The sequence below is a fragment of the Acanthochromis polyacanthus genome, chromosome 14 (assembly GCF_021347895.1).
Source record: "Acanthochromis polyacanthus isolate Apoly-LR-REF ecotype Palm Island chromosome 14, KAUST_Apoly_ChrSc, whole genome shotgun sequence".
Taxonomy (NCBI): Eukaryota; Metazoa; Chordata; class Actinopteri; family Pomacentridae; genus Acanthochromis; species Acanthochromis polyacanthus.
Window position 1 is genome coordinate 29,508,314 of NC_067126.1, and position 26,187 is coordinate 29,534,500.

Genomic DNA, 26,187 nt, shown 5'->3' on the forward strand with positions numbered 1-26,187 from the left:
AGAATATATAACATCATAAAATAACAGAAAATATTGTTTAGGTTCTCTTTTTGATAAATTTTTGTGTCCTTTCTTGGGATTGTGTTTCCATCATAGGCTGCTCTTGCCAGTGCTCAAATAGCAACTTTTCTTGCAGGATTTTCTGCCAACTGAATCAGGCTTTCCACCATCTGCATTTGTACAAGAGCCAGCAGGAATGCCTTCACTGTGAAAAATATGCCTTGCCAAAGTCTCCCATCAGGGGCCACATTTTCTAAAACCTGGAAACAGAGCCTAAAAGAGGTGCAGGACTCTAGTTTCCACTCAGACCACTTTAATCACAAAATCCCAAATTTTTTTGTCGAACTTTTGCACAGGGACGCCAAAAAAATTACTGCCTCTCTCAGCTTTAGTTGAAAGCAAGAGGTCAAAGTGTAATCATTTCTCTTTTATATTAGTGTATTTAAAAGAATATGCAGCATACAGTCTATCGAACACACTGCAGTGCCACATCTGTGCTTAAAGCCACCCTATTTTGAATGAACAACATGTTGTTGAATTCATACAAACCCATGATTACTCAGTTGAACACACTCAAACCTGCTTTTACTGCTGCAGCCTCTCCACTGACTTATGTTGACTGGTGTTGGCTAATTTTAGCAAAGTGTGCAACAGATATAATAAAATTAGAGTGTTGAATTTACAACTCCTCTCCGCTGCTGTTAGATTTTAATATTCAACATTATTCTGTAAGTGCCACTTGTGACCACAGTGGTTGCTGTTCAGTTAAAGATAATTAGTGTCGCTTTAGAGATCGCTTTTCAAGAGCGGGCTTAATAGATGCTTTTAATTGATGCTGTGTCCACTTAAAAGCATGTTGCTCAGATCAAATATGTAAAGTCACCTCTTTTTTTTCAAAGTTGCGCTTTAGTTTTCAATGTAAAAAGCAGATAAATCTTTGCCGTGACGTCATTCACAGCTGAAGTCCAGCAGAGCCCAGGTGTTCAGAATGGCATCAACCACATTAAGCAAGTGATGTAACTGAATGTAAAATAACAATGCTGATTAAGATTGTATTCCAACTGAAAAGCCTGTTTTGTTTATTAGTCATTTAGGTCCTATAGTGAATCTGGCCCAATTTGCCAGAAGACTGGGTGGGGTTAAAGCCAAATGTTGAGGGACATCTGGCAGCAAATCTCCAGGCTTCTGCTCGATGGATGACATCACCACACATGCTGCCTTTCTCCCCCCGAGGTCTGCACCCCTTTACAAACCTTAATACCACAAAAACATGCAGCAAACCCACTGATGACTGCATTGTTATTGTGCTTTTGTCTCGGCGTACACCAGTCCTCTAATAGCCATCTGAAGCTGAAATGGAGATGTCTAGCAGATAAGAGTCAGTTTATTATTTCACTTACTGTAGATGGGCTTTTTAATGTTTTATACAGATTCACTTAAGTTAATGCACTGCATCAAGATGTAAAAGATAAAATCCACACACACACGATGCAATAATTTTTTAAAACGTTCAGCTTTTCAACAATGTAACCCTTGTCAGCGCTCTGTGGTATCTATCATTATAGGAAACGACACAAATGCACTTTAATACGTATGTTCTGCAGTCATGTCATTTATCCATCTGCAGCTGATTCATTGATAGATTTATAGTCCATATTCACCCTATACAAACACTATACAGGGACAATTCCATTGATAGATGAGTTTGCATATCCCTGGCCCCTGGCGCTGGGGGTGCGTTTTAATTTGACATGCAGGGAAGCAAGTGAAAGAAATGAAAGATGCCTCTGCTTTTATTAAAGGTGTCACTGAGGAATCCACAGAGAATTCATCATCATCTGACTCAGCTGTTCCTCTCGGCTCTGGAGGGTGTTTTTGGTAGCTCATTGGTTTGTTTTTGCAGCCAGCAACTGTTCAGGTTGAAACCCACCCCTCTTATTTACTTTGTTTTTTTTTGTTGTTTTTTTTAGCCCAAGTAGACAGTTATTATTAGACAAAAAAATATACTGTGCAGAGCAAGCGCAGCATCAAACCAAACACCTTGTTGCTTGTTGACTTGTGTATCATAGTGAATAAGAATAAAGACTTTAAAGACAGTCAGTGTTGGACTTTAATAGATCTCTAGAATCACAACATTTTGCTTCATTTCTGCTGGATTATGTAAATTTTTAAGGGAATTAGTTTGTCAGCACTGTTGCAACAGGCTGTTTTTCTGCCACCAAGTGGCCAAAAAGTCTTGTATACTTCTTTAAAAACATCTCATGCTTCATGTTATCATTCCTAGCTTCAAACAATCAGCTGAAGCCTTTCAAACCTTCTGCTCTGATCTCCCACAGAGCCCCAGCAGCCAGCCTGTGCTGACTCAGCAGTTCTCTGAAACCCAATGTCTGCTCCCAGCTGGGACTGGTTTGAATCTGCCAGTAGAGTCAGCAGTAATGCGCTGGGACGCCACAAGCCCTCAGCTCCGTGTCCGTCGGCATTGATCCGGACGCTGCTTCCCGTCAAGTGACCAACACAGTGGTAGTCTGTCTGCTCTGTGATCTCATGTCTCGTACATTAGAGGTCTGATAGCCGTAAAGTCTGCGAGACTCTCTGGTTGTTTCCTTGCTTTCGCTGTAGAGACACGCTTAGATCTTATCCTCTCCTTCATCTTTCACTATGACTGACAAATCAAGGGCATCTCCAACCCTCACGTTTCCTCCACCACCGTGTCTAATTTGCCTCGTTGCAGGAATGCAGCACGGTGAAAGATTTGTTGTATTGAAACCAAGCAGTGAATTGAACAAAAGTTGGAAAGCTGTCCGGGCATGAGTAAGACGGGGGCTGTCTGCCTGCCAGGTATGCCGGCAGCAAGCACAGACAGGCACACTTCAGGCATTCACTCGCATTTTTTTCCCCTCAGTTATTCCTGTATCATCTTTTGGATCTGCCTGTCACCAGCGGAAGACTGATGTTGTTCCAGGAGTTTGATTAACATCTTAAACTTACCCAACGTCTGCATGACTGTTGTTCAAACCCTGACGTGGCTGAATGTTTGCTGCTGCCTTTGTTGGCCGTGACTGCAGATACTGAATCTGTGCCTGAGATAATTCGTTGTGCTGATAAATTTATTTAGTAGGCAGTTTGCCATGACAGCAGTGTATTATAGTCCTGAGGCTATTTGAGAATTAATTGATTACTTTATCAGCACAATTTATGGTTCCCAATCAGCCCCTCAACCTTTTGGCCACCAAAGTCACCCATCAGCACAAATTCATCAGCAGCAACTTAGACTGTTATGTGTAATTATTATTGCACAGGGCACCATCTGCTTACTACATGAGGCAAGATGTGTGATATTTGTGACCTACATGCAGAAATGGAAAGTGGAATTTTCATTTGTTGAGTAAAAAATGGCAAACTTTAACAGATTCAAATCCTCACTATAAAGGATGGAATAATTGTCGGTGAGGCTGATTATTGCACTTGATATTTAACATTTCTCCGATCGCCTGTGTTGTCATTATTATCTTTTAAAGAAAAGTAAGACCCAATAAAATATGATTTAAAAATACGAAGCAGCTCACACAACATTTGACAGGTTATATGTTACAAGGAATAGCGTATCAACACTGATAGTTGAATGTTTAACACTTCCATTTTAATTAAATCTGAATAAAACATAAATAAGCACAATAATTTTAGCCAAATTTGTGTTCATTTTTACACCAATATTTCCAATTTTAATGCACATCTATGTTAGTTTCATTCATTACTGATAATCAGTAAACTCAAAAGTTTACACAAGAGTATTTGCTGACTTCCTTTTCTGTATTTTAATAGTCTAACTTGAATATCTGTAGCTTTTGGAGTTTTAAGTTGGACAAAACAAGCAAATGTTGGATGGCACTTTGGACTGGTTGAGAATGTGGTGGCTGGTTGTCTTCATTGCATCAACTAAATGAGTAACTGACAAATCAAAAACTAATAAAGACAATAATGTGTTGAACCAATAGCTGGGTGGTTAGGTCACATACCATACGGGAAAGGCCTGGAACCTTACTGGATGTCATTCCATTCAGCAGAGGCAAAAATGGCAAAAACAAAAGACAAATCAGCTGATAATGAAAATAGTAGTAGCAGACCTAATGTATTTGACCTTTGATGTCTGTCTACATGTTTGATTTTGTTTATCCTGCTAATCAAGACATTTTTTTAGTAACACAGAAAGATGTGACACTAAGTCACAGCCCTGCCAATCCATATTTATTCCATTGCCTTCAGCAGTGGTGCAATTTCAACACTGAAAATACAACAATGCATGAATTGATCTATACTGGCCATTGTCCCTTTATTTTTCTGTATATATATATGATATATCTTCCTGTCCCATTCTCATTCAAACAAGCCAAAAGCAGCGGTAAAAATGTGCAGCTGTTACATGTAGTTCAATATGTCATCTATTTCTGGATAAGTGTCAGATTTCTGATTGTTTCTAAATCAAATTCAGTGACATTAACTGTCAACACTGTGTGCATGTGTGTTGTTTCAGGTGATGTATCTGCAGAGGGAGGAGCTGAGCAGGGAGATGGTGTACCCGATGCACCCCAGCAGCATCCGCGGAGTAGAAGACATGTCCACACTGGCCGAGCTGCATGAAGCTGCCATCATGCACAACCTCTTTCTGCGCTACCAGAAAGACAACATCTATGTGAGTCGTAATCTGTGTTTGAATATACCACCATGAGTTGCCTGTCACCAGTAGGTCTGTTGTGTTTTTCAGGTGTTTGTATGTGCTTTTGTTTTTGTCGGAGCTGTAATATGCAGCGCGGCTAGAAATAAATTTTACAGTAGAACAAATCTACACCAACAACAACAGGGAAAGTCAGTTCTTTGATGCAAGGCCAATGCAGTGAAACAACAAGATAATTTGTGTTTTCAGTCAGCAGCATGACCAAGACCTCATGACTTTGAAAAAAACATTTACACTGTTGCTATTTCTGTGCTATTACAGTTGTCCTCTCCACTTCACATACATGTGTTGCAAGTCAACAATAAGTTACTAGAGATGATATGCTAAAAGCAGAGAAAATGGGCAAATGTAAGTGTTTGAGCCACTTTGACGAAGCTGCAATGGATAGACAAGTGGTCAGAGCATCTTCAAAATGGCAGATCTTGTTGGGTGTTCCTGGTATGTGGTGGTTAGCACCAACCAAAGTGGTCGAATGAAAGACAAGTGGTCATCGGCGCCCAAGACTCACCGATGCATGTGGTGATTGAAGGCTGGTCCAGTCTTACAGAAGAGCTAATGTAGCACAAATTGCTGAAACCTTTGATAAAAAAAATATCAGAACACACAGTGCATCACAGCTTTCTGTATATAGGGCTGTGTAGCTGCAGACCAGCCAGAGGGCCCTTCTTGGCCTCTGTGCACTGCTGAAAGCTCCTTCAATGAGCATATGAGTGTCAGAAAGGCAGCAGGATGCACTATAGAAAACAGGCAACGTTCTGCTGGGAAAACTTCGGTCCTGGCATTCATATGGATCTTACTTTGCCACGTACCAGCTATCCAAACATTGTTGCACACCATCATCATGGTAGCATTCTGTGATGGCCTCTTTCAGCATGAAGCCTCCCACGCTGCAGAAATAGTTCAGGAATGGTTTGAAGAGCTTCACGAGGGGTTCGTTGTGTTGATTTGGACTCCAAAATCCTCGGATCTCAGTCCAATCTAGCATCTGTGGGACATACTGGGAAAACATGTCTGATGCATGAAGGTCCTACTTCGCAACTTCTAGGACTTGAAGGATCTGCGGTTAACATCTTACTGCCTAGAAGCACAGGACTCCTTCAGAAGTGGATGTTTTGGAAAATAATCAGAAGACTAATAATCAGAAACACAAACAAGCAAAGCAAGCAGACTGAAGGTTTATATAGAAAAATTGTGTGTGTTTTTTTAAATATCTAAATACATAAAAGATGATAAATTACTTTCAAGACACAGATAAACCACTGGATAAACTGAACCACTGTGAGAGTATTCAGAACTGGATTCCTGTTCTGTTTGTTTCACTCAGTTTCCCTCCCAGGTTTGCTTTCACAGTGAAGCGCTGAGGTTCCACTGAAACTCTATCCAGGCTTTATTAAAATAATCGCTGCCCACAGACACATGGTAACTATGTTTCTGGGAATCCTATCTCCTAATCTCATCTCAGAGGGTTTGCCCAGAGTCTCTGCATGGCTTCGCAGAATGGTATCATTGTGGAACGATGACCCACAAACACACTTTTGTGAGGCACTTTTCCCCAAAGCGCATTACCCAAGCAGGACCAGTAGGTCCTAAAATATTAACAGCCTGACTGCAAACTAGGCCATACGCAGCAGTTTAGGAGCATTACTGATGGCAGGTACCATGTCAGAGGAAGGTAGGTTAATAATGTTAAGTGAGAGCAGTGTAGATCTCATGCAGAAGTTTGATGATTAGCAGAGTGTTAAGAATTGCAAATTATGTCAAAACATGTCATTTTTTGATATCTTCATAAACAATCTTCCCTTTTTGTGCTCCACATTCATCTATTCTTTCTGTCATACTTTTTTATTTCCCTCAGACCAACATAGGTTCCATTCTGGCAGCAGTAAACCCCTATAAGCAGATAGCAGGCCTGTACGACGGCACTGCAGTCGACTTGTACAGTAAACACCAGCTGGGGGAGCTGCCGCCTCATATCTTCGCTGTGGCCAATGAGTGTTACCGCTGCCTGTGGAAGAGACACGACAGCCAGTGTGTTCTCATCAGGTGAGGACTTCTCTCAGGAATGCTGGGTCCATTTTTAAGTCTTCTGCTATTACAAAGACATTATAAACAGAGTTAAACTGATGCACAGTATGGATTAATTGATTTCTGAGTCCTCTTTCGTCCTTGGCCCTAAATTTGCCACAAATACTTTCGTTAAATTGAGTTTCTTATGACATTTTCACCCCAAACTGAAGAGTAGAAATGCATCTGACAGGTGTAACACTCCTATTTATGTATCCACTGTCTGTCTGTGTACCTACAGTGGGGAAAGTGGTGCTGGGAAGACAGAAAGCACCAAGCTGCTGCTGAAGTTCCTGTCAGTAATGAGTCAGAACTCAGCAGGAACTCCTGTGTCAGAGAGAACCACCAGGGTGGAGCAGGCCCTCGTCCAGAGCAGGTACTGTATGGCCCCTGACCCCGACTCTGTTCAGAAAGGCCACACCACTGGTAGAAGTAAGAAACCTACGACCACTGCATGATGACAGTAATCAATAGTCTAACTGTGTATGGTACGGTGTCACTATCTTTGTTTAGTCCATGAATCATAAACCTTTTGTACTTAAGGTGTATTTTGTTATGAGTGTATGAGTTATGTGTATTATATTTTGCTTATTTCCATATGCATTGTGTACATGGTAGTTCCTCCTGCACTGTCATTTTGCCAAAGTAAGCCCTAGCAATGTTTACTGCAGTGACAATGAAGTTGATCCAACTCTGTATGTGGTTATTTTTGTACTCTTGGTGGTAATTCTTGTGATTTTGAAATGGATGCCTTTGCAGTGATTAATAGTCTCCTCCAAAATTAGATTATTGGTGAGAAGAGGATTTTTTCCTAATCAACATTTAAGCCGTCGTGGGTTGCAAATCTTCCTTTCAAAAACCACAGAATTTAAGGAATTAACAAAAGGTTTCATAGACTTGGTTGTGGGCTCTCTACTGACCAGTGTTAGGGAAGCTGTGTTGTTGTTCAGATATCAGAAATGTTTTAGTCACAGCCACAGTTAGCACAACACAGAGAGGAAACTTTCATTGAGATTGCAGAAAAGTTTATTCTGCATAATCAATCAATCATAATACTTGATGAAAATACACACAAAAGGTTATTTGATTTACACGACTGTCTTTTCTCTGTCTGTAGCCCCATCATGGAAGCGTTTGGGAACGCTAAGACTGTCTACAACAATAACTCCAGTCGCTTCGGGAAGTTCATACAGCTCCACTTTTCCCAGAACGGAAACATCCAGGGAGGCTGCATCATTGATTGTATCTTTTGAAATGTACTGATGCAAAGGAATTAGACGCTTGTAGTGTTTGTACAGAGAATAGATTCATGGTGTTTCTTCAGGGTTCTCCTTAACTGTCAATAATCAGATTTGCTGGAAAAGGTAGGTTTGTGTTGTGTTGAAACATTCAGGAAGTTTCCAATTTAGTAACACCAATATGTAATAAATTTGAAACTAATTTATTTATGTAATAACTGGTTTTCTAACCATGCTTTCTTTTTAAGAACCGAGTAGTTCGACAGAATCCTGGTGAGAGAAACTATCACATCTTCTACGCACTGTTAGCCGGAGCAGACAGAGACCACAGAGGTTGGTTTTGGCAGGTTTTTAATTTATGACCAGCAGAACATGTAACTAATGTGTCAAAATTCTGAAAATAGTCAGATCTGAAAATATTTGTAACCTTAATGTGAAGTTTTGTGCAGAGAATTAGACAAATAGATCAACATATATGATGAAAAATATCCAGCAGTTTAAACCAGGAAAGAAATGACGGCAGTGACTTTAAGTGATTATTATGAAATATGTTAATCTATTATAGCTTTCTCTGAATTTACAGTTCGAAGTAGCATGAAGGACTTTGTTCTCTCTTCATTTCTCTGTCCTGCAGACATGTACCTGCTGTCTGAAGGTCCAGAGTCGTATCACTACCTGAGCCAGTCCGGCTGCGTGCAGGACAGCAGCCTGGATGACCAACAGCTCTTTAACAGTGTGATGGTAGGAAGAAAGTATTTTTATTTTTTACTGTACATGCTTTGTCTCAACCCCAGAGGGCACCATAACCCTTTGTCATCCGCAAAGCAACCAAGTTAGCAGACAAAGGCATCACTTCCAGAAAACATGAGCCTTGGGGAAACATGTTATTTGATTGTGTCATGTTGGCTTCGGAGGCACGTTTTGAATTATGTTATACATAATTTTATAGCTCTAAGGAAAAAACTAATTAAATTTAGCTGCTGCCATGACTTGAATGGATGGAGTGTGTTTCTAGAGTTCTCCTCGTGACACGTTGTGTAACTTTGTGTGTTGCAGGAAGCTCTGAAGGTGATGGAATTCACTGAGGAGGAGATCAGAGATGTGTTCAAGCTGCTGTCTGCCGTCCTCCAGATGGGCAACATTGAATTCATGACTGCTGGTGGAGCTCAGATCACTTCCAAAGGAGGTAGAAAGAGGAATTAAAGGGGAACTTTGTTTTTTTTCAACCTGGGGTCTGTTTTCATTTGTCATTTCATACATGTGAGTGATGGAGAAATGAATTTTCAACATAGCTCCAGTATTTAGCCAGGCAGGCAGCTTAGCAGCTCAGCTAGCAGCTCAGCTAGCGAACCGGTGTTTTGGCACGAGCTCTCGCGCGATTTCGGAATGAGATTTGCTTTCTAGCGTCCTGAGCTTTGGCAACAGACCACAACAAAGAGCGATCGCCAGGTAATGTGGAGGTTTTCGTTCACTTCTCATCTCTAGTATTTTGTGGGACACTCGTTGAGACTATCTGAGCCGGTCAGTGTGGGAAAAAAACCACGTTAGAGTGGACTTTGACACGGGGGACCACTTGCCCCATACTTTTCGCTAGCTGAGCTGCTAAGCTGACTGCCTGGCTAAATAGTGGAGCTATGTCGAAAATTCATTTCTCCATCACTCACATGTATGAAATGACATATGAAAACAGACCCCAGATTGAAAAAAACCGAAGTTCCCCTTTAAGACAGTGATATGTCTTCTACACACAGTGGGACCGATTGACTGTGTTTAAAAATAGCTTTACAATAGTATTAAGAGAGCCATAGAATAGTGAGTAATAGTGAAGGACACAGATCAGTAGCAATAAAGAATTCTGCCTGTGCTTTATCGCTGTCATTTCTTAATATTTTCCTAGAAACATTTACTAGAGAGAAGCTTTAATTTGGCGCTCATTATAGGTAAAATAGAGACAGGCAAATTAGCTGCGATGCAGTTTGTGAAATTTGCCTCCAGGAAGGCAAACATGAAAGTTTTCCTTTATTAAATTAATAATGAATGATTTTTTTAAAACTTGGCTTTAAATAAAGCAGTTCTTTCAAGAAAATTCCTGTTTTCCATACAATGAGTTCTAAATAACATCATAATTTCTCTGACACTTCCAAGCAAATCATCAGGAATTTTTCTTCTTCATTACAGATACCAAACTATCACTGAAATCACTTTTACTCTTGGAAAAATGCTTTTCATTGTCTAGTTGTTGACTTTTTCGTCTGTTTTTAAATTCCAGCTACTTCCAAAAGATCGTAAAAGAAAGTAGTTACAGGAGTAAATGTGTGAGAAAGTGCTGGAAACATCAACTTAAGTGCTGAAAGCAGATAAAATCAAATGGCAAGATTTATCGAGCAACGGAAATCAATTTTGTATTAAATTATAAAACTGGAAGTATGTGATTTTAAGTGGTTAATCTCTGTCTCGTTAAAATGACAAGTAGTTTCTGATGACAGTTATTGTAGAAAGCCCTTCCAAAGCACATAACTGGTTCGACCGTGATGTTGGACCACTCTGCAGTATTGTTTATGCCTGAGAGTTTGATTGACGTTGTAGCGCCAGACAGAGCACCGAACAGGCCGTAACACGAGCTCAAGACTCCTTTGTTCGCTGTGTCTGACCTCTTTTCCAAAGAACCTGTGAACTACAGCGACTGCAAAGTGCTACAGCACAGCTGACACAGAGTAGAGTTTCCTATAGACTGTATAGGATCACCGTCTGTATGTCACATCTGTTGTTCGGCATCAGTGGGAGTCACCTCAACTGTCTGTGTTCTGCATGAATTATACAAACACTACAATGTGCATCTGTATGTGTTTCAGTGGTCAGTAACGTCAGCGAGCTGCTCGGTCTGGACTCCTTTCAGTTGTCAGAGGTGTTGACCCAGCGCTCCATGATCCTCAGAGGAGAGGAGATCTGCTCCCCGCTCACTGTGGAGCAGGTAACAACACATCCCATACATTAAATACAGAAACATTTGCTTTTCCCTGTTTATTTTCCACATTTCAGTGTAGAATCTTAACCCTTGTCGTCCTGCGGGTCAAAATTAACCCGTTTTAAAATTTGAAAATGTGGAAAAAATATATGTTTTCACAGTGAAACTTCTGATGTCCACTTTTTTAACATTTTTGGGAAATCTTTGAACATTTTTTGATGGAAAAAAAGAAATGTTAAAAATGTTTCTTTAAGAACATTCACATAAAAATCAACTAAAATCCAGTGAAATTTGCTGGATTTTGGTTGATTTCTTTGTGAATGTTCTTAAAGAAAACATTTGAAGTTTTACTGATATATATGTAATCACTTTAGATATTTTTGAGGATTGGTATTCATTTTTTGTTACTCACTTTTTTAAAAATCTAACTTTTAAGGGAAACTTTTAAGGAATGATTGGAATTTTCTTCCTGAAGGTTTTGCAAATTTTCAGAAATTTGGGGAATTTTGTTGCTGAATTTTTGGATTTTTTTCAGACAAGGAAACAATATTTTTTGGTGCCTGTAAATGAAGACAACAGGAGGGTTCAGACCGGCTGTAGGGATTCTACACAATCAAGACGCTGAAGCATACAGTCAGTGCATATTTGCCATCCCCTATCCTCACTGCTGTCCTGTCCTGGTGACACACTCAGCCTTTTCTCCGGCGCTCTCCACCACATGCCTATCCAGATCCCTTGCGTGACTCCCGGCCATTTCCTGCTTTTTGTCTGCCAGATTCCAGTCACAATAAAGCCATCGTGATAGTGATCTGAGTCAAAAAGCACAATAGCCCCAATGACTGGGGGTGAAGTAAGAGTCTTCTCCTCTGGAGGCAGTGCAGCCAGGCACCGAGACGCTGGCATAATAATTCACCCGCGCCTCTTTCTCAGGCTTCCATTGTCCATGCCGGAGTCTGTAATTAATGTGGATATTTCACAAGTCTTCATTTTGCATGTGTTATCCTTTTCACCATATGCCGCGAGAGCATTCTGACACATGACACAATCCTTCTTGGCAAGCTCAGTCCTTTCGGCCCACTCTTTCTCGTAAATGCCAGTGAATATGCAGGATGGACCTTTTACTATTATCGCAGGGACACGAAAGTCACAAGAAAGCTTTTCATCAGCAGACAAAGAACTTGTGCTGTCACCCTGCTGCTGCTTGTTCTGCCTGGCCTTTGAAGCAACTTGTCTCTTAATAGAGTTCATTATTCCGGTCCTGGACTCGGCAAGAATGACTTCTTCTCACAACGCCCTGGGGTCACTCCCCCTCACGACTGCCTGCAGTAGCCCTCCAACCCCCCTCCACCCTCACCCCTCTGTCCTGGACAAACAGCCATTCTTCTCACCCCTGTGACGGAGATCCTGGAGCCACCAGTGCTCAGTTCACACCCGCTAGCTGCAAGAGGTGACTGGGCATGATGGATTACTCAAAAGCTCAGGAGCATTGTTGCCTCACGTACAGTAAACGCCGCCACAACGCTTGTTTTGTTTTCGATTCAAGCACAATACCTGTGGAGGAAGTGTAGCTGGCAAGCTCCAGCTTTTTGTGTTCATACGCAGATGATGTCTGGCTCAAAGGCTGACTTCACAGCAGTGGGAGGAAATCAGACTCCAGTCGAATGGTGATCAGAAACTGTTTCTGCAGTTTCAAATGAATGTCACAAATTATAGTGTTTATCCTGTCAATCACAGGAAAGTTTAGTGTGTAGTTTTTAATAGAATAGATGGCAAAAAAATAAGCTGTTTGGAGATTTAGTTTGGATTGCCTGATCTTGTCAAGTGAAATAAAAAAAAAAATTTCCATTATTTTTAGCGCTTCACATCAATTGAGGCTTGGAGGTTGAATTTGATAGTTTCTGCTATCATCAGCAGCAGATTTTTTTCTCACACCAAGCATAATTGTCAAGAAAAATTCCACCTGTTTGAGGTCTAGAGTGTGTTCTCTGTCCCGTCTTTCACTGAAGTAAAGGCACAAACACAGTGATTCAGAAATAGTCAAGCCCTGGCACTGTTTTTGAAATTCATGTTATGTTTTTAAAAAGTCAGAAACTGTCAAAACCAGAAAGAATTATTGGATTTTCTACTTTGGGAAGTTGAAAATTCAGATGTGATTGTTCTGTTCCATTTTTCAATGGAACAGAAAATTGTGTCTTTTAATCAAATCATTGCCTCAATTTAAAATATGTCAAATATATACTTTTTGCATCAGCCAGACTCTGTTAAAAAAAAAAAATTCTGTTTTCCTCGGCTCAACCTTGAAGCTTTTATCGAATGAGCTGTGACCAACAGACGTGGTAAAAATTCAGGGACTTTTTGGCTGAACTCGACTGAAATGCAGAACAGAGAGCAGACAAGTATGGAAACAAATCAAAAACATTTGGGTCATAAAATATCTACATTTTTTTCCTTTATTGGTAACACCTGCGGGCACTGCACATAGTGATTCTAGGTTATTCCATTTTTGTAAAATAAATAAAAGTTATAATAATAAAAATGATTTATTTTTCATGATTTATTGCATTATAGAATTGTTATACTGTTGTTTTCTACCTAAAATCTTATTGTTAGTAATAACTCGGAACTGTAGCTGTCAGATAATGCAGTACAGTAAAAAATAACTATGAAATATAATGGAATGTAAGTACATAAAAAGAAACAGTCAAATAAATGACCTCAAAATGTTCTTTACTAGGCACCAATGCTCCTTTCTGCCCTCTAGCACTATGACTGTTTGGTTAACTGAGGAGGTGTCATTTCCTTGTGCTGTGTTTTAATAAAGACAAAATATACAGCTAGAGGGAGATGTGCCAGCATGCATGTGCGTTACTCCAATTTGTCTTACTCTCTGGATTTCTGGAATATAACAATGCGTCCTGCAGTGCGTCACTCTTAAGATATGTTAGCGATAAACGCCGCTGTGTGTTGTGAAAACAGACGTTGTCTTAACTGCAGACAGACGCTGACATAACACACCTTTGTCTTCAAGCCACTATCTGTTTTAAGGACACATGCTGAGGCCTCACACACACCGTCAGTGAAACGCATCATTGTTTTTAACCTCTTTAACCCCCATCTGATAGAACTGATGAAATGTGTGAGGTGGGGTGATGTTCACTGTGTTGTGTTTAGGATACAGTCTGCAAGGTTTCCCCTCTTTTATTATTTATGCCTCTCTTGGTATCCATGGTAACCATTATTTCCCTGTGCCATGATCTGCAGGCGGTGGACTCGCGGGACTCGGTCGCTATGGCGCTTTATTCTCAGTGTTTCTCTTGGATCATAATGAGGATCAACCAGAAGATCAAAGGCAAAGACAACTTCAAGTCCATCGGCATCCTGGACATCTTCGGCTTCGAGAACTTTGAGGTAAAACGTCACCCGTTGAACTGAAAGAATAACAACAACAAAAAGCAGATACAAAAAAAATGATCCATAATTCCATTTTAGATCTCCTGGTAGCTTACTCTGTCCACCATATTCTTACTATGACTGTAGTGATGCACATACACTGACTGCTTTAGTGGAATACTACCTTTTCTACCTTTATCAGCTTTTGAATCAAAATGAAAATAATTGAACTTGAACTTTTATTTTTCATTTTCTTATCATATATGGCATCAATACTTTGTCATACAGAACAAAACGGAGTTCTTTCCACTTCTAGTCATGGTTGTGCAGTTTCAGTAGAGGGGCTGGACTTTATATTGCAGGAAAAAATGAACCCAGAGTGAGAATAAATGTGACAGAAGCAAAACTAAGGCCAAAAACTGCTTAAGGTTCGGATGATTTAGTGTCATTTTTCACTTATTTCTATGTAAACATTAAAAATATTTAGCCAAATTTCCTTTAAAACCATAATTTCTAACTTTTTTGACCCGAGTTAAAAAAAAAAAAAAAGCATCAATCATATTAACACTTGATAGTAAAATAAAATAACTTGTGGATATATGTGATCAGCAAAGAGGAATTAACTAGAGATAACTCAAAGACGTGATTAGCTTATTTTTTCTTCACAGTAATCTACTGAAGTTGGAAAGTTGCTCTGTGGTCATCAAATCTAAGTTAAAAAATGTACAGGTATACATTTTAAATATAACAGGGATTTGTAGACCAATCATGACCCAAAAATCAACACTTTAAAACTTTCAGTGCACAGACAATGACAAGACAAAAAATAACTTTACGGTGTTTTTTTATGCACAAAACACATCATATACAAGAACAATCGATGCATTTTATATTTTATGTGCTTAAAATGTCTGGGGAGTCAACTGATATATTTAAAATCCTGTTCTTCCATTCTGTAGGTGAATCGATTTGAACAATTTAATATCAACTATGCCAACGAGAAACTCCAGGAGTATTTCAACAAGCACATCTTCTCGCTGGAGCAGCTAGAGTACAACAGGTCAGACACTTTTTTAAATAGCAAAATAAGACATTTCTACACCTTAGGCTTGTACACTGAAAGCAGAACTAGGCTCTGCATGCACTGGAGACTGTCCCACAGAAAGACAGATGGAAAGACAGACAGAGCTGGGTGTAGGGGTTGGGCCCCCTCATGACGATGCAGGCAAACTGCCAGACGTTTGGAATTGGTTCAGTTTCTCCCACAGCCAGTTGTTTTCTGCTATAATGGGCCAGCAGCCTGGGCATGGCTCATTTCATCACATGTTTGTGCTGGATAATACCTCCATTGTGTCCTCCTGGTTGTTTATATTTATATATATATATATATGCATGGTGTGTCTGTGTGTGTTTGTCCTGACAGGGAGGGGATCCAGTGGGAAGCCATAGACTGGATGGATAACGCCGAGTGTCTGGATCTCATAGAAAAGGTAACAGACAGTCAGACCCTGAGGGAGCAAAGTCATCACCAGGATCGACCGCTAACCACCAGCCCAGAGCTGGCTGACCCAGACGCCACGCTGTGCTTACACTGACTCCCATCTCCCAGTCTATCATTATATAGTCTCATTTTGCATGTTGTTTGCACTGTAATGTACACCAGGCAGCGGTTGGAGGTATGGTTGAAGTAAAGCATGAGGACAATTTGTGTTATTTTACCACCAAAGTTATAATGATGTTAAAGCTGAGCCTCGACAAAGGTGGGCTTGTGTTTAAAATCACAAACTTGGACGGTTTAGAGGAAGCAAAAACACCCCACTGCAGCCATTTATCCCCACATATACGTGCGATTTTGCTTTATTATTAGATGATTGCTGCTGCTTTGTTGTGACTGTGTGTAACTGTAGGAGTCAAACAACATGTCTGCTCGTTGAACCCTCTCTTTATAAATGAAAGAGAAAATTGAATGAATTACTTTGCAGTTTCCTGGATGTATTGTTATAGCACAAGCTGCCAGATGTGTCCCATTGGGATTAAAACTAGTTCCATCATGATTGCGGTGAGTTTCACCCTCTCTGCTCCTCTCTCTCTCTGTGTCTCCCCCTTTAGAAACTGGGCATGTTGGCTCTCATCAATGAGGAGAGTCGCTTCCCCAAAGGCACCGACTACACCCTTCTAGAGAAACTGCACAGTCGACACGCAGTGAGTGCACACATGAAAACCCACATGGCTCTTTTCACACAGGCAGTGGCGGCGGCGGCAGCACGCCCTGTCCCTCCCAGACAGAAACTTGTAAAGCTGTAAAAATGACCCATATCTGTCCAACCAAAGCTCTTTAACCCGTGCTGAGGAAATGCCTTCACCGACCGCCGGCTCAGACGACGGCCTCAAAGAGTTAAACCTCCCGGCTGATGAATCGCTCGCTGCATTGAACGTCTGTGCAGCAGTTGCACACGCCCCCGCAGGCTCTCACGTACAAACACAACAATGCTGAAATGTGATCAGCCATTCTCCAGATCTGACCGGCTTTTGTGCGCAGGAGAAAAGATTGTCCTCTGAAAACCCGGCAGAGTTTTCTAAGGCGGACAGGAAAAACAAGAGCTCCAGAGCGAGACCTTAGCAACGCCTGACCTCTCCCTGAGCTGTTTACCTTCGCTGCTGATCCAGGTGTTACGGTTTAAGGTCACAGACAGAGGATTAGAGATTATTTCTCTCGCATTGTGCTAAAGGGAAACAATTAGTCGATTGTCATAAAATTGATCAACAGCAATTTTGATAATTGATGGATCAAGTTTAGGTAATTTATTTTGATAGGTTTTGAAATCTTTATATTTCAGAACCTAGAAACATTCTAGATATGTATGTAACCAAACGGGGACATAAATTACAAATAACAAGAAAGACAAGATAAACAGAAACAGGAAATAAAGGGGGAAAGTAGACTAGCTTTGTTTAGAATCTTAAACAAAACAATCATCTGCGATAATGTGGACAAACGAGGTGTCAAAAAATAAGTTGACCCACATTCATGTTGCATCGAGGTGTGGTAGAAGTGATTTTTCTCATATGGACAGAAAGTTTGGTGCTGTTTTTTTTAAAATATATTTTTTATTATCCTTGAAACCTCATTGACCATATATTGACAGATTGTTTTGGACTATTGCAGTGACAATGCAAGATATGAATGAAATCATGTTCTGGAAACCTATGGAGGGTATTTTGTCACTTTCTTTGGACTTCATAAAGTTGAAGAAAGTCAACTTGTTATTGGACAGCACAAATGTTGATTTGTTGCAGCCCTAGATATGTTACCAAGTATTCCGTTTTCTTCTGAACTCTTGGAGGATTAATTGTCCTCTGTGCTCTGCTTCATTTGATTGTAACTAATTAAATAGACATGAACTGCATTTCTAAAAATCTGTGGTCTCTTTGTCCTCTCTCCTCAGACAAACCCATACTATGTGAAGCCCAGAGTCACTGACCACCAGTTTGGCATCAAGCACTACGCTGGAGAGGTAGTTAATAGCACTTACACACACACAGATACCGATTCAGAGTAAATCCTGTTCCTTTTTGCTCCTTGAATTAATAGTTTGGGGGAAGTGAGGTAGTTTTTTTTTTTTTGGACGGGTGGCGGGACCTTCTTTGCCAAAATCTCCTACGGGATGTTGATGTCTCACCCGTCCTCCGCTGTCTTTTCCCTGAGTCAGGAGAAAAGGCCATCATCTTCCCCTTCCTTTGCTTACACGAGGATTGCTCCTGATGGAAATGAAGGAAAAGGGCAAGAAGAGATCAGGGCAGAGGGACGAATCCAGAGATTGAATAGGGCAGGGGGAAGGGGGAGGAGGATGGGATGTGGGGCAAGAGCAGAAAGATTCGCCTTCATAAAGAATGGCTTTATGAGGCCTGCTTCAGACAAGAACTCCTCAGTGCGAGTGTGGCAGCTCAGTCACAAGCCTGGCATGGATGACTATGGTAATGACCTGGTCCAGAGAGGCCAGCCAGGCCAGCCAGTTGTTCTCTCCCACCCTCCCTCCTTCCCTCTCACCCTCCCTCCCTCCAGTGTGCCTCTCCAGAGTGCATAGTCACTTCTCTGAAAGCTCTTTCTGTTGCATGAAATGGTGCTGTGAGACTAGCGGGGGAAACTGTAGCATCCTCCCATAGATTTGATTATCTGTGTGGTGCCAGAGACATGATGTTAATTCAACTTATTTGTCTGACATGAACTAGAAAAAAAAACACCTCTTGTTAACTCATGGCAAACAGCAATGACTCAGTGTTGCATTTAAACTGTGTTTTGTTTTAGGGGATCCATGAGTTACTGTGTGTAACTTTCTGCACTAAACTGTGTGGGATTCTCTTCAGCAAACCCATTTTGCTGTGGAATCGTGAGACCATCCCAGATAACAAACCTGAAAGTGACACAGAGAGCCTGTTTTATGAGTCTGTTCCACTAAAGGAGCACTGAAGTGTAATTAGGGTGTCTGCGATTTATAAATACAAGTGTCGTCAAGTTCTGATCCCAGGGCTCCCCATGAAGTCTCGAGGCTTGACAATGGTGGATGGGGGTTGTTATTAGATTGTTGTAAACACACAAAACCGTGAATAGAAGCTCACGTATGCCAATGTGCACGAGTTTGCATACAGACACAGGTTACTGTATTTTTTATTTTTGCATAAAGTATTTTATATGCGCTTTTGTTTTCATCCCACATACAGACCAGTTAATAGATAAAAGTGTTACTGTGGATGCGTGAGTAGAAATATCGTGTTGCTAAGACGAAGTTCGAACAGAACTCAACAGATGACTGCATTAACACAGACAAGACCCGCCTCCCCTGACTTTGTTCACACTCAGGCCCAAAGACGCACTATAAACTAGAAAAGCACTCGGAGAGCGCAGACCTCCGCCAGGCCATCCGTCTGTCTGTCTGTTTGTCTGTTTGTCTGTTAACAGCATAACTCAAAAAGTCATGGACGGATTTTCACCAAATTTTTATAGAATGTCCGGAAGAGCAAAAGTAACAATCGATTAGATTTTGGAGGTGATCCGGATCACCGTCTGGATCCAGGATTTTTTTGAAGGACTCTGGCGGCCATCTCTCAAATCTAATCTAATCGATTGTTACTTTTGCTCTTCCGGACATTCTGTAAAAATTTGGTGAAAATCCGTCCATGACTTTTTGAGTTATGGTGTTAACAGACAAACAGACAGACAGACAAACAAACTCCGATGATTACATAACCTCCTGGCGGAGGTAATAATACATGTTATACTTTGTGCACATGGATATGAATGCACCTTTTAGTATTTAAGGTCTATGTTGAATAACACATTTTTAAAAAAAATGGATCATCTGCAGGGGCTGCTCAGCGGCGTAGTGGTTAGCACTTTCGCCTTGCAGCAAGAAGATCCCTGGTTCGACTCCCGGGGTGGGCCTGGGATCTTTCTGCATGGAGTTTGCATGTTCTCCCTGAGCATGCGTGGGTTTTCTCCGGGTACTCCGGCTTCCTCCCACAGTCCAAAAATATGCTGAGGTTAATTGAGTACTCTAAATTGTCCGTAGGTGTGAATGCGAGTGTGAGTGTTTGTCTGTGTATGTGGCCCTGTGACAGACTGGCGACCTGTCCAGGGTGTCCCCTGCCTTCGCCCGAGTCAGCTGGGATAGGCTCCAGCACCCCCCGTGACCCTCATGAGGATAAAGCGGTGTATAGAGGATGGATGGATGGATCATCTGCACTTGTAAATGCTGTCATTCTCAGACTCATGGTTAATTTCCTTTTATTGATATTTTGCACAAACTGTCTGCACACCCCTCAGGAACAAATCTCGTTTCTATCTTCATAATGTCGCATTCAGCTCTCAGGATATTAGCCACTGACTTTTATGAAAGGAAATATAAGAAAAATTGAGCCAAACCAGGTTTATAATTGGACAATGCTGCAAATTCATTGCTTATGCTCATATAAATTCATACAGTGACATTTATTTTCTTGTATTTAGGGTTTATGATTTGTCTGTTTTCTCGCTCTTATGACTCTGTCTGTGTTGTCTTGACTGTAAACATACTGTTGTTTTTTTTCTGTTTAGGTGCTTTACGATGTGCGTGGAATCCTCGAGAAGAACAGAGACACCTTCAGAGACGACATCTTGTTTATTCTCAAAGACAGCAGGTGAACTCTTTTCCTCTTCTTGCTGAACACACACCCATATGATTCAGTGTCTACAATCACATGTCCTGCTCTGTCTGTCTGCAGGCTCGACTTCATCTACGACCTCTTCGAGCGTGTCGGCAGCAGAAACGGAGACGAAACCCTAAAGATGGGAACGGCCCGACGCAAACCCACTGTCAGCTCTCAGTTCAGGGTGAGACCGAAGCTCTTGTGACCTAAATATCACTCTGTTTCCACGCTCATGACTGTACAGCTGTGTCATCACGCTGACAACGAGTTGATTGTCCCCCATGTGCCACTGCGCCAAGTGATCACTTAACCCTGAACGTTACGCCTGCTATCTTGGCATGATGGGTGCAAGCGCGAGGGCACAGATAGAAAATAGAGGATTTGAAATCAGAAGGGGGGAGGAGAGAGCCGTCTGTGTATTTGATCTGCAGAGGATGATGGGCGATGAGCTGTGTGAAATATGTGGTTGTGAGCTAGGCTGGGCGGGGGTGATGGGGGGCGAGGGAGGGGAGGTTGGAGGACTTAGCTTTGCATGTCCTAAACTGCAATATGCAGAGAAGGAGCAGGGGGAGATTTGGCAGGCTGCCCTGGCCTACAGCTCTTAAAGCCAGGGGATTAGGGTTGATGGCTGGGCAGAGAGGGGCCAACCAGGGGCCAATCATGCTCGGCTCTGCCAGGCCAGGCCTCGCTGGAGACAGACTGTCTGAGGCAGGGAGGAAAGCGAGACTGAAAGAGGCTGTGAGGTTCAAGGGTCCTCCGAGTGTGTGCTTGTATATGTGTGTCTCTTAAGGTAAATATGGATTGGGTAATACTGTAAATCATGGCAAGTATGAAAGTACATTCCTTCCGTACTTTTATTCATGCCAAAACTGGTTACACTCATACTTTCTAATGATGCAATGAGATACAAAGCGCAGAACAAACAAGAAAAGCCCAGAATAAACTACGCATACACGTAAATATCTACACTTACATTAATACGTTTGTCTTCTCTTCCTTCTTGAGCTTTATCCTCTTGTTGTTGATGTGTTTCAGGACTCTCTCCACTCCCTGATGGCCACACTAAGTGCCTCCAATCCTTTTTTTGTACGCTGCATCAAACCAAACATGGACAAGGTAGGTCATGCAAATTTCATTGCAATAAAAAAAAAAGTCAGAATCTCTGCCAGGTCCTTTCAAGGTCACTGCCTTAGAAGTTAAACCTCCTTGGTGCTATTCATAGTTCCCATTGCTCCGAGCTAATATTTAGTCTTGTTGTTTCTATGCGCCCGTGAGCCCTGCTAAGAAGAAAGTAAATTTGCAATATAATCACCAGCATTAACTTAAAGTCACCTAAATGATTCACATTAAAAAGTAACGTTTCTTTCAGTTGCTAATGAACTCTTACTACTGGCCTGCTTTGGTGCAAAGATTCTCATTGTACTTCCTCAAATACAAGGCCTGTGTACCACCGCATTCCTACCACTTTAGCCTCTTTACCAGAGGTCAGAGGTCGCCGCTGGCCACTGCAGCTGCAGCGGCTTGGCTAATGCTCCGCAGATCTGGCTGCATCAGTGGAATGCCAAGATAAGACCTCAGTGTTGCGGCTGCGGTTCATCTAGCAGGACATTTATTTACTACGTCTCTATTCCTCCACTGCTCTTAACCACATCACTGCAAGCCGTTTCAAAATAACTGTTATGCAGTATTGGATAGCCAAGAGTGTTGGTTATATTATGTTTCTTTATTGTCTGTGTGACTGGCTGCAATGCAATCCAGTGGCACTCTCTCTGTTACTGTTATTATTGTACACAGTGTGGTGATTGTCCTCTCGACTCCTTACCTCCCACTCCCTGTGCGTCATTCCACACCTCCTAGCTTGATTGTTAGCATGGAAACTGCACTGTCCTCTCACCCCCTTTACTCTTTACCCACTTCGTTTTTTTTTTTTCTTGCTTCCTCCCTCATCTGTCCCCTGCTTTCATTGGCAAGTGCGCCTCGCATTCGCTCACCTGCCTTCAGCTGGTCAAGAGGGAACAAGCCGTGCCTCTGTTAATCCTGCAGTATGACAGGATGGCATGCACAATCCTCTGGCATGATTGCATGTATGCAAATACACACAGACGCCCACACACAAACTGTGTATTTATGTGATTTACATGCACTTACCTTTCTTGGAATGAATGTCACTGAGGGAAGGGTCAGCCTGTCTTTCACTCAGACCAGTCAACATGTCGTACCTCGTCCGGCTGCCTAAACCCTCCGCTAAGGAGCCGAGTTCAGTGCTCAGGGGGCTGCATGTTAATGTGTGTGTTTCATTATGAGCTTAAACACATGCAAGCATGCAAGTGGCTTTTGTATCCAAGTGTGTCTATCTCCATGCATAGGGGGCATTAGCCTGTAATTAGACTGACGCATTGAGGAATGCTGTGGTCCTGTGTGGGGCTTATGCAGCACCGTGTGCCCTCTGGGTGACAAATGGCCTTCGTGTGGACCTGAGTGATCCGGCAGCCTTGTGCAGAGAGGCGGCAGGCATCACAGATCCGCTCTGATAAGTAGGCCCGAGGATTATTGGTAACACCGAGCTGTGAACAATGCAGCTGATTATTCTGGAAAGAAAAGGCCTTCCCCGGTTGGCGAGGTCTTGCTCAACGCTGTTCAGGTTTCTCTCCGATGGTGTGTGTTTTCTTTTTAGTAACCCGATTGTTAATGTAAAATGATAGCACTCACCGTGGTAATTCAGTTTTTAGTTCAACTTTATCTCGACTCAGCAGTAAGACTATTTGAATAGGTGTGCCTGCAGTGTTTAGGTATCTTCCACTTACTGCAGGAAGAGAGATTATATTTAGAGAACACATAGTTTCACACTAAAACATCAGTTGTGCTCACTTGTGCGCCTATGATGGACAGCTATTGCAGAAAAAAATGGCATAAGCAAGTATTGTATGCACTGAATTCTTGGTGTGTCTATGATTTTACATGTATAAAAAGGTTTTTTAGTGTTCTCATGTTGTGTTGTTGTGTGTCACCTACAGAAAGCCAACCAGTTTGATCCTGATGTCGTCCTGAACCAGCTGAGATACTCTGGGATGCTGGAAACTGTGAAAATTCGCAGGGCTGGATTCCCTGTTCGCAGAACCTTTAAAGACTTCTTCAGCAGGTCAGAAAAAGATGTACACACACACTAATCCAGAAATGGGAGAATTTCTAGGCAAATTCAAAATCAACCTCTAAAGTGCTAAAAAAGGGAAAGCAGTTGATTATTGCTTTCACCGCTTTCTGTTCTGCTTATGCAAATTTGTCTGCTTATTCTGTGCAGGTACAAGATGAGCCTGAAAAACAAAATCCACTCAGATGACGAGAAGCAGAGTTGCTCAGAGCTTCTCTTGCTTCATGACAAAACTAAGAAAGAGTGGCAGCTGGGGAAAACAAAGGTACAGCATGCATTCGCTCACACACAAGCCCTGACTTGTTTTGTCCCTTAGGAGGACATTGCATTGACTTACATTCATGCCCTGGATACTTTCAGTAAACATAACCACTATTCTGATCTAGTGATAACCCTGAAATGTAATGTTTTACCTTGTGGGGAGCAACTTTTTGCCTCCATAATGTGTCTGTGTGAACGGATATTCGTCCCTACAATGTAATTAATACAAATACAAGACGCATGGGCAGGATAGAGTTTCAGACGAGAACACAGCTGGACAGTGAGATTAGGTCAATTTATGTTTTCCCGTAAGACTAACTCTGCAGCGCACCCGTCCGTCACCTATATGCGTATAAAAACATGTTCAACAAAGACAAATACGCTGTAGAAAATGTGCAGATAATCTTAAAATCTTCAGTCTGTTAGAAAACAGATTGAAGATTTCGTTATCTTCCGGGAGCGAATTTTTCCCAAGAAGTCAAGCTGCTGTCATTCCCAAGCTGTTAATGTGTACCACAGTCGCTGTGACTCATGTCCCAAACATTTTTTCTGACCGGCTGTGGTTAATCTGCAGCTCTCTTGTTGATAACCGCGGAGTTACTTGGCTACTCCTAAAACCCCCGACACTGTTACTGTAACTGTAGCCCAGTGCGGGGGCTTACAGTAATCCTGAGGCAGCCTTATTGTAGCTGGAAGTGTGTTAGCCTCTTGACACTCACTGAGCTGTTGATTTAATAAACTAAACTCCAGGCAAGTGATTTGGAGGCAGACTACGGTGATGAGATGCTGCAGCTGAGCAGAGGTTAGAGGAAAGTCACCTCTCATGCATTCATCCCAGAAAACTTATTATAGCACTGTGATCTCCATCTGTTGCAATGCCGCTCTCGGTGATGCTTATCTGTGGGCCTGTACCTCTTTTTCTGACTCATTTCAAACAATCATCAATTTCCCCCTCGGACCTCCCCCAACTGCTCTACTCATTGAATCATTAACTTTTATCTGGGCAGCGAAACCTGTTTGCTTTAAGTCATACTCAGTATAAAAGCCCCCTACAAAGCTGGGAGAGAGGATATAAATAAAACGGGTTTTATGGAGTTCTTTACAAATCAGCTAAATCCACATTTGACCCGTTGATACTTCCTGCTCTAAATTGCGGTTCCTGTGCGGCTGTTAAATCACTGAGACATTTCAGATTTGTTGGTTCTCTTTGAGGACAATTTTGCTGTAATACTTGATTCGTTGTGAGTGGTGTCAGCTGCACGAATCTGAAATATACATCAAGACAAAAGATGTTTAATGTGAGCCACATGTTTATGCTAATGTTCACCGGCCTTCATATATTACATTTCTCAGACATGCATGCAGATTATATCTCCTGAGTTACTGTAAAGTTAGTAATCCATCTTCTATGTGGCTAAAACGACATTATAATTCCAGGATCAGCACTTAGACCTTTGGCTGACTCTGATTCGCTTTACTCACCGTATACATCGAAAGAGAAGGAGCAAGGGGCTAGTTTTTTTTCATAGCAAACCCCAAAAAATGCATAGTGAGGCTGATTATGTGTCATTTCGTGCATGCGCTTGTGTTTTTGATGGCAGCTCAATATTTTTGGGTTTAGGGTAATGTTGTGTGGCTTGTGGGAAGGGGGCTACATTTCCTTTGGAGAAACAATCTGTGTGTAATTATATACATGCTGATTGTGTGCAGAGGAAGTGTGTGCCCAGAATTAGGGGCTTGGGCGATGTTGCACGGATTGTGTGTGTGATGGGGGAAGGATGTGGACGAAGAGGAAGCGTCTTCCTCTCACAGATTTTTACAGAGGCAGGGCTGCAGCTGTGGGATCCTTTGATTAGTGGAACATCTGGGACGCAAACACACACGTTCACACAGCTACTCAAAGCTTTTCCCCCCTTCAGAGAAGCTGTTGATCCTCCGGACCAGCAGCAGATATTACAGAAAACCCAGACACACAGCTGGCTGCTTTTCCCAGCCAGACACACTAAATCTGATTATGCTTTAGAACATGATGTTGCTGCTGTATTTTGACTTCTTGTGAGTGTTTTAATCTAGAAGGTGTTGCCGGCTGTCAAATATGCTACAGGAACAGTAACAGTGTTAAAAGAAGTGTTTGGAAGCGAGGGAAGGGTTAACTAAACTCTTTCTCCTTCCTTCATAAGAGCAAGGAGGGGTGTGGCTTTCTATC

At 41.8% G+C, this 26,187-nt stretch overlaps 1 protein-coding gene across 1 annotated transcript in view; it reads left to right on the plus strand.

Moving 5' to 3' along the window:
- myo10l3 (myosin X, like 3) overlaps positions 1 to 26,187 on the plus strand; it is a 66,800-nt gene that overhangs the window by 25,924 nt on the left and 14,689 nt on the right. The window contains exons 3-21 of the mRNA XM_022213574.2: positions 4,532 to 4,690; positions 6,588 to 6,775; positions 7,038 to 7,172; positions 7,914 to 8,038; positions 8,147 to 8,160; positions 8,283 to 8,367; positions 8,669 to 8,775; positions 9,091 to 9,220; positions 10,887 to 11,005; positions 14,261 to 14,407; positions 15,349 to 15,449; positions 15,813 to 15,879; positions 16,499 to 16,591; positions 17,836 to 17,904; positions 20,481 to 20,563; positions 20,648 to 20,756; positions 21,608 to 21,688; positions 23,587 to 23,711; positions 23,871 to 23,985. Coding sequence (XP_022069266.2) covers positions 4,532 to 4,690; positions 6,588 to 6,775; positions 7,038 to 7,172; positions 7,914 to 8,038; positions 8,147 to 8,160; positions 8,283 to 8,367; positions 8,669 to 8,775; positions 9,091 to 9,220; positions 10,887 to 11,005; positions 14,261 to 14,407; positions 15,349 to 15,449; positions 15,813 to 15,879; positions 16,499 to 16,591; positions 17,836 to 17,904; positions 20,481 to 20,563; positions 20,648 to 20,756; positions 21,608 to 21,688; positions 23,587 to 23,711; positions 23,871 to 23,985 — 2,052 coding nt within the window. The remainder of the gene's footprint in view (positions 1 to 4,531; positions 4,691 to 6,587; positions 6,776 to 7,037; positions 7,173 to 7,913; positions 8,039 to 8,146; positions 8,161 to 8,282; positions 8,368 to 8,668; positions 8,776 to 9,090; positions 9,221 to 10,886; positions 11,006 to 14,260; positions 14,408 to 15,348; positions 15,450 to 15,812; positions 15,880 to 16,498; positions 16,592 to 17,835; positions 17,905 to 20,480; positions 20,564 to 20,647; positions 20,757 to 21,607; positions 21,689 to 23,586; positions 23,712 to 23,870; positions 23,986 to 26,187) is intronic.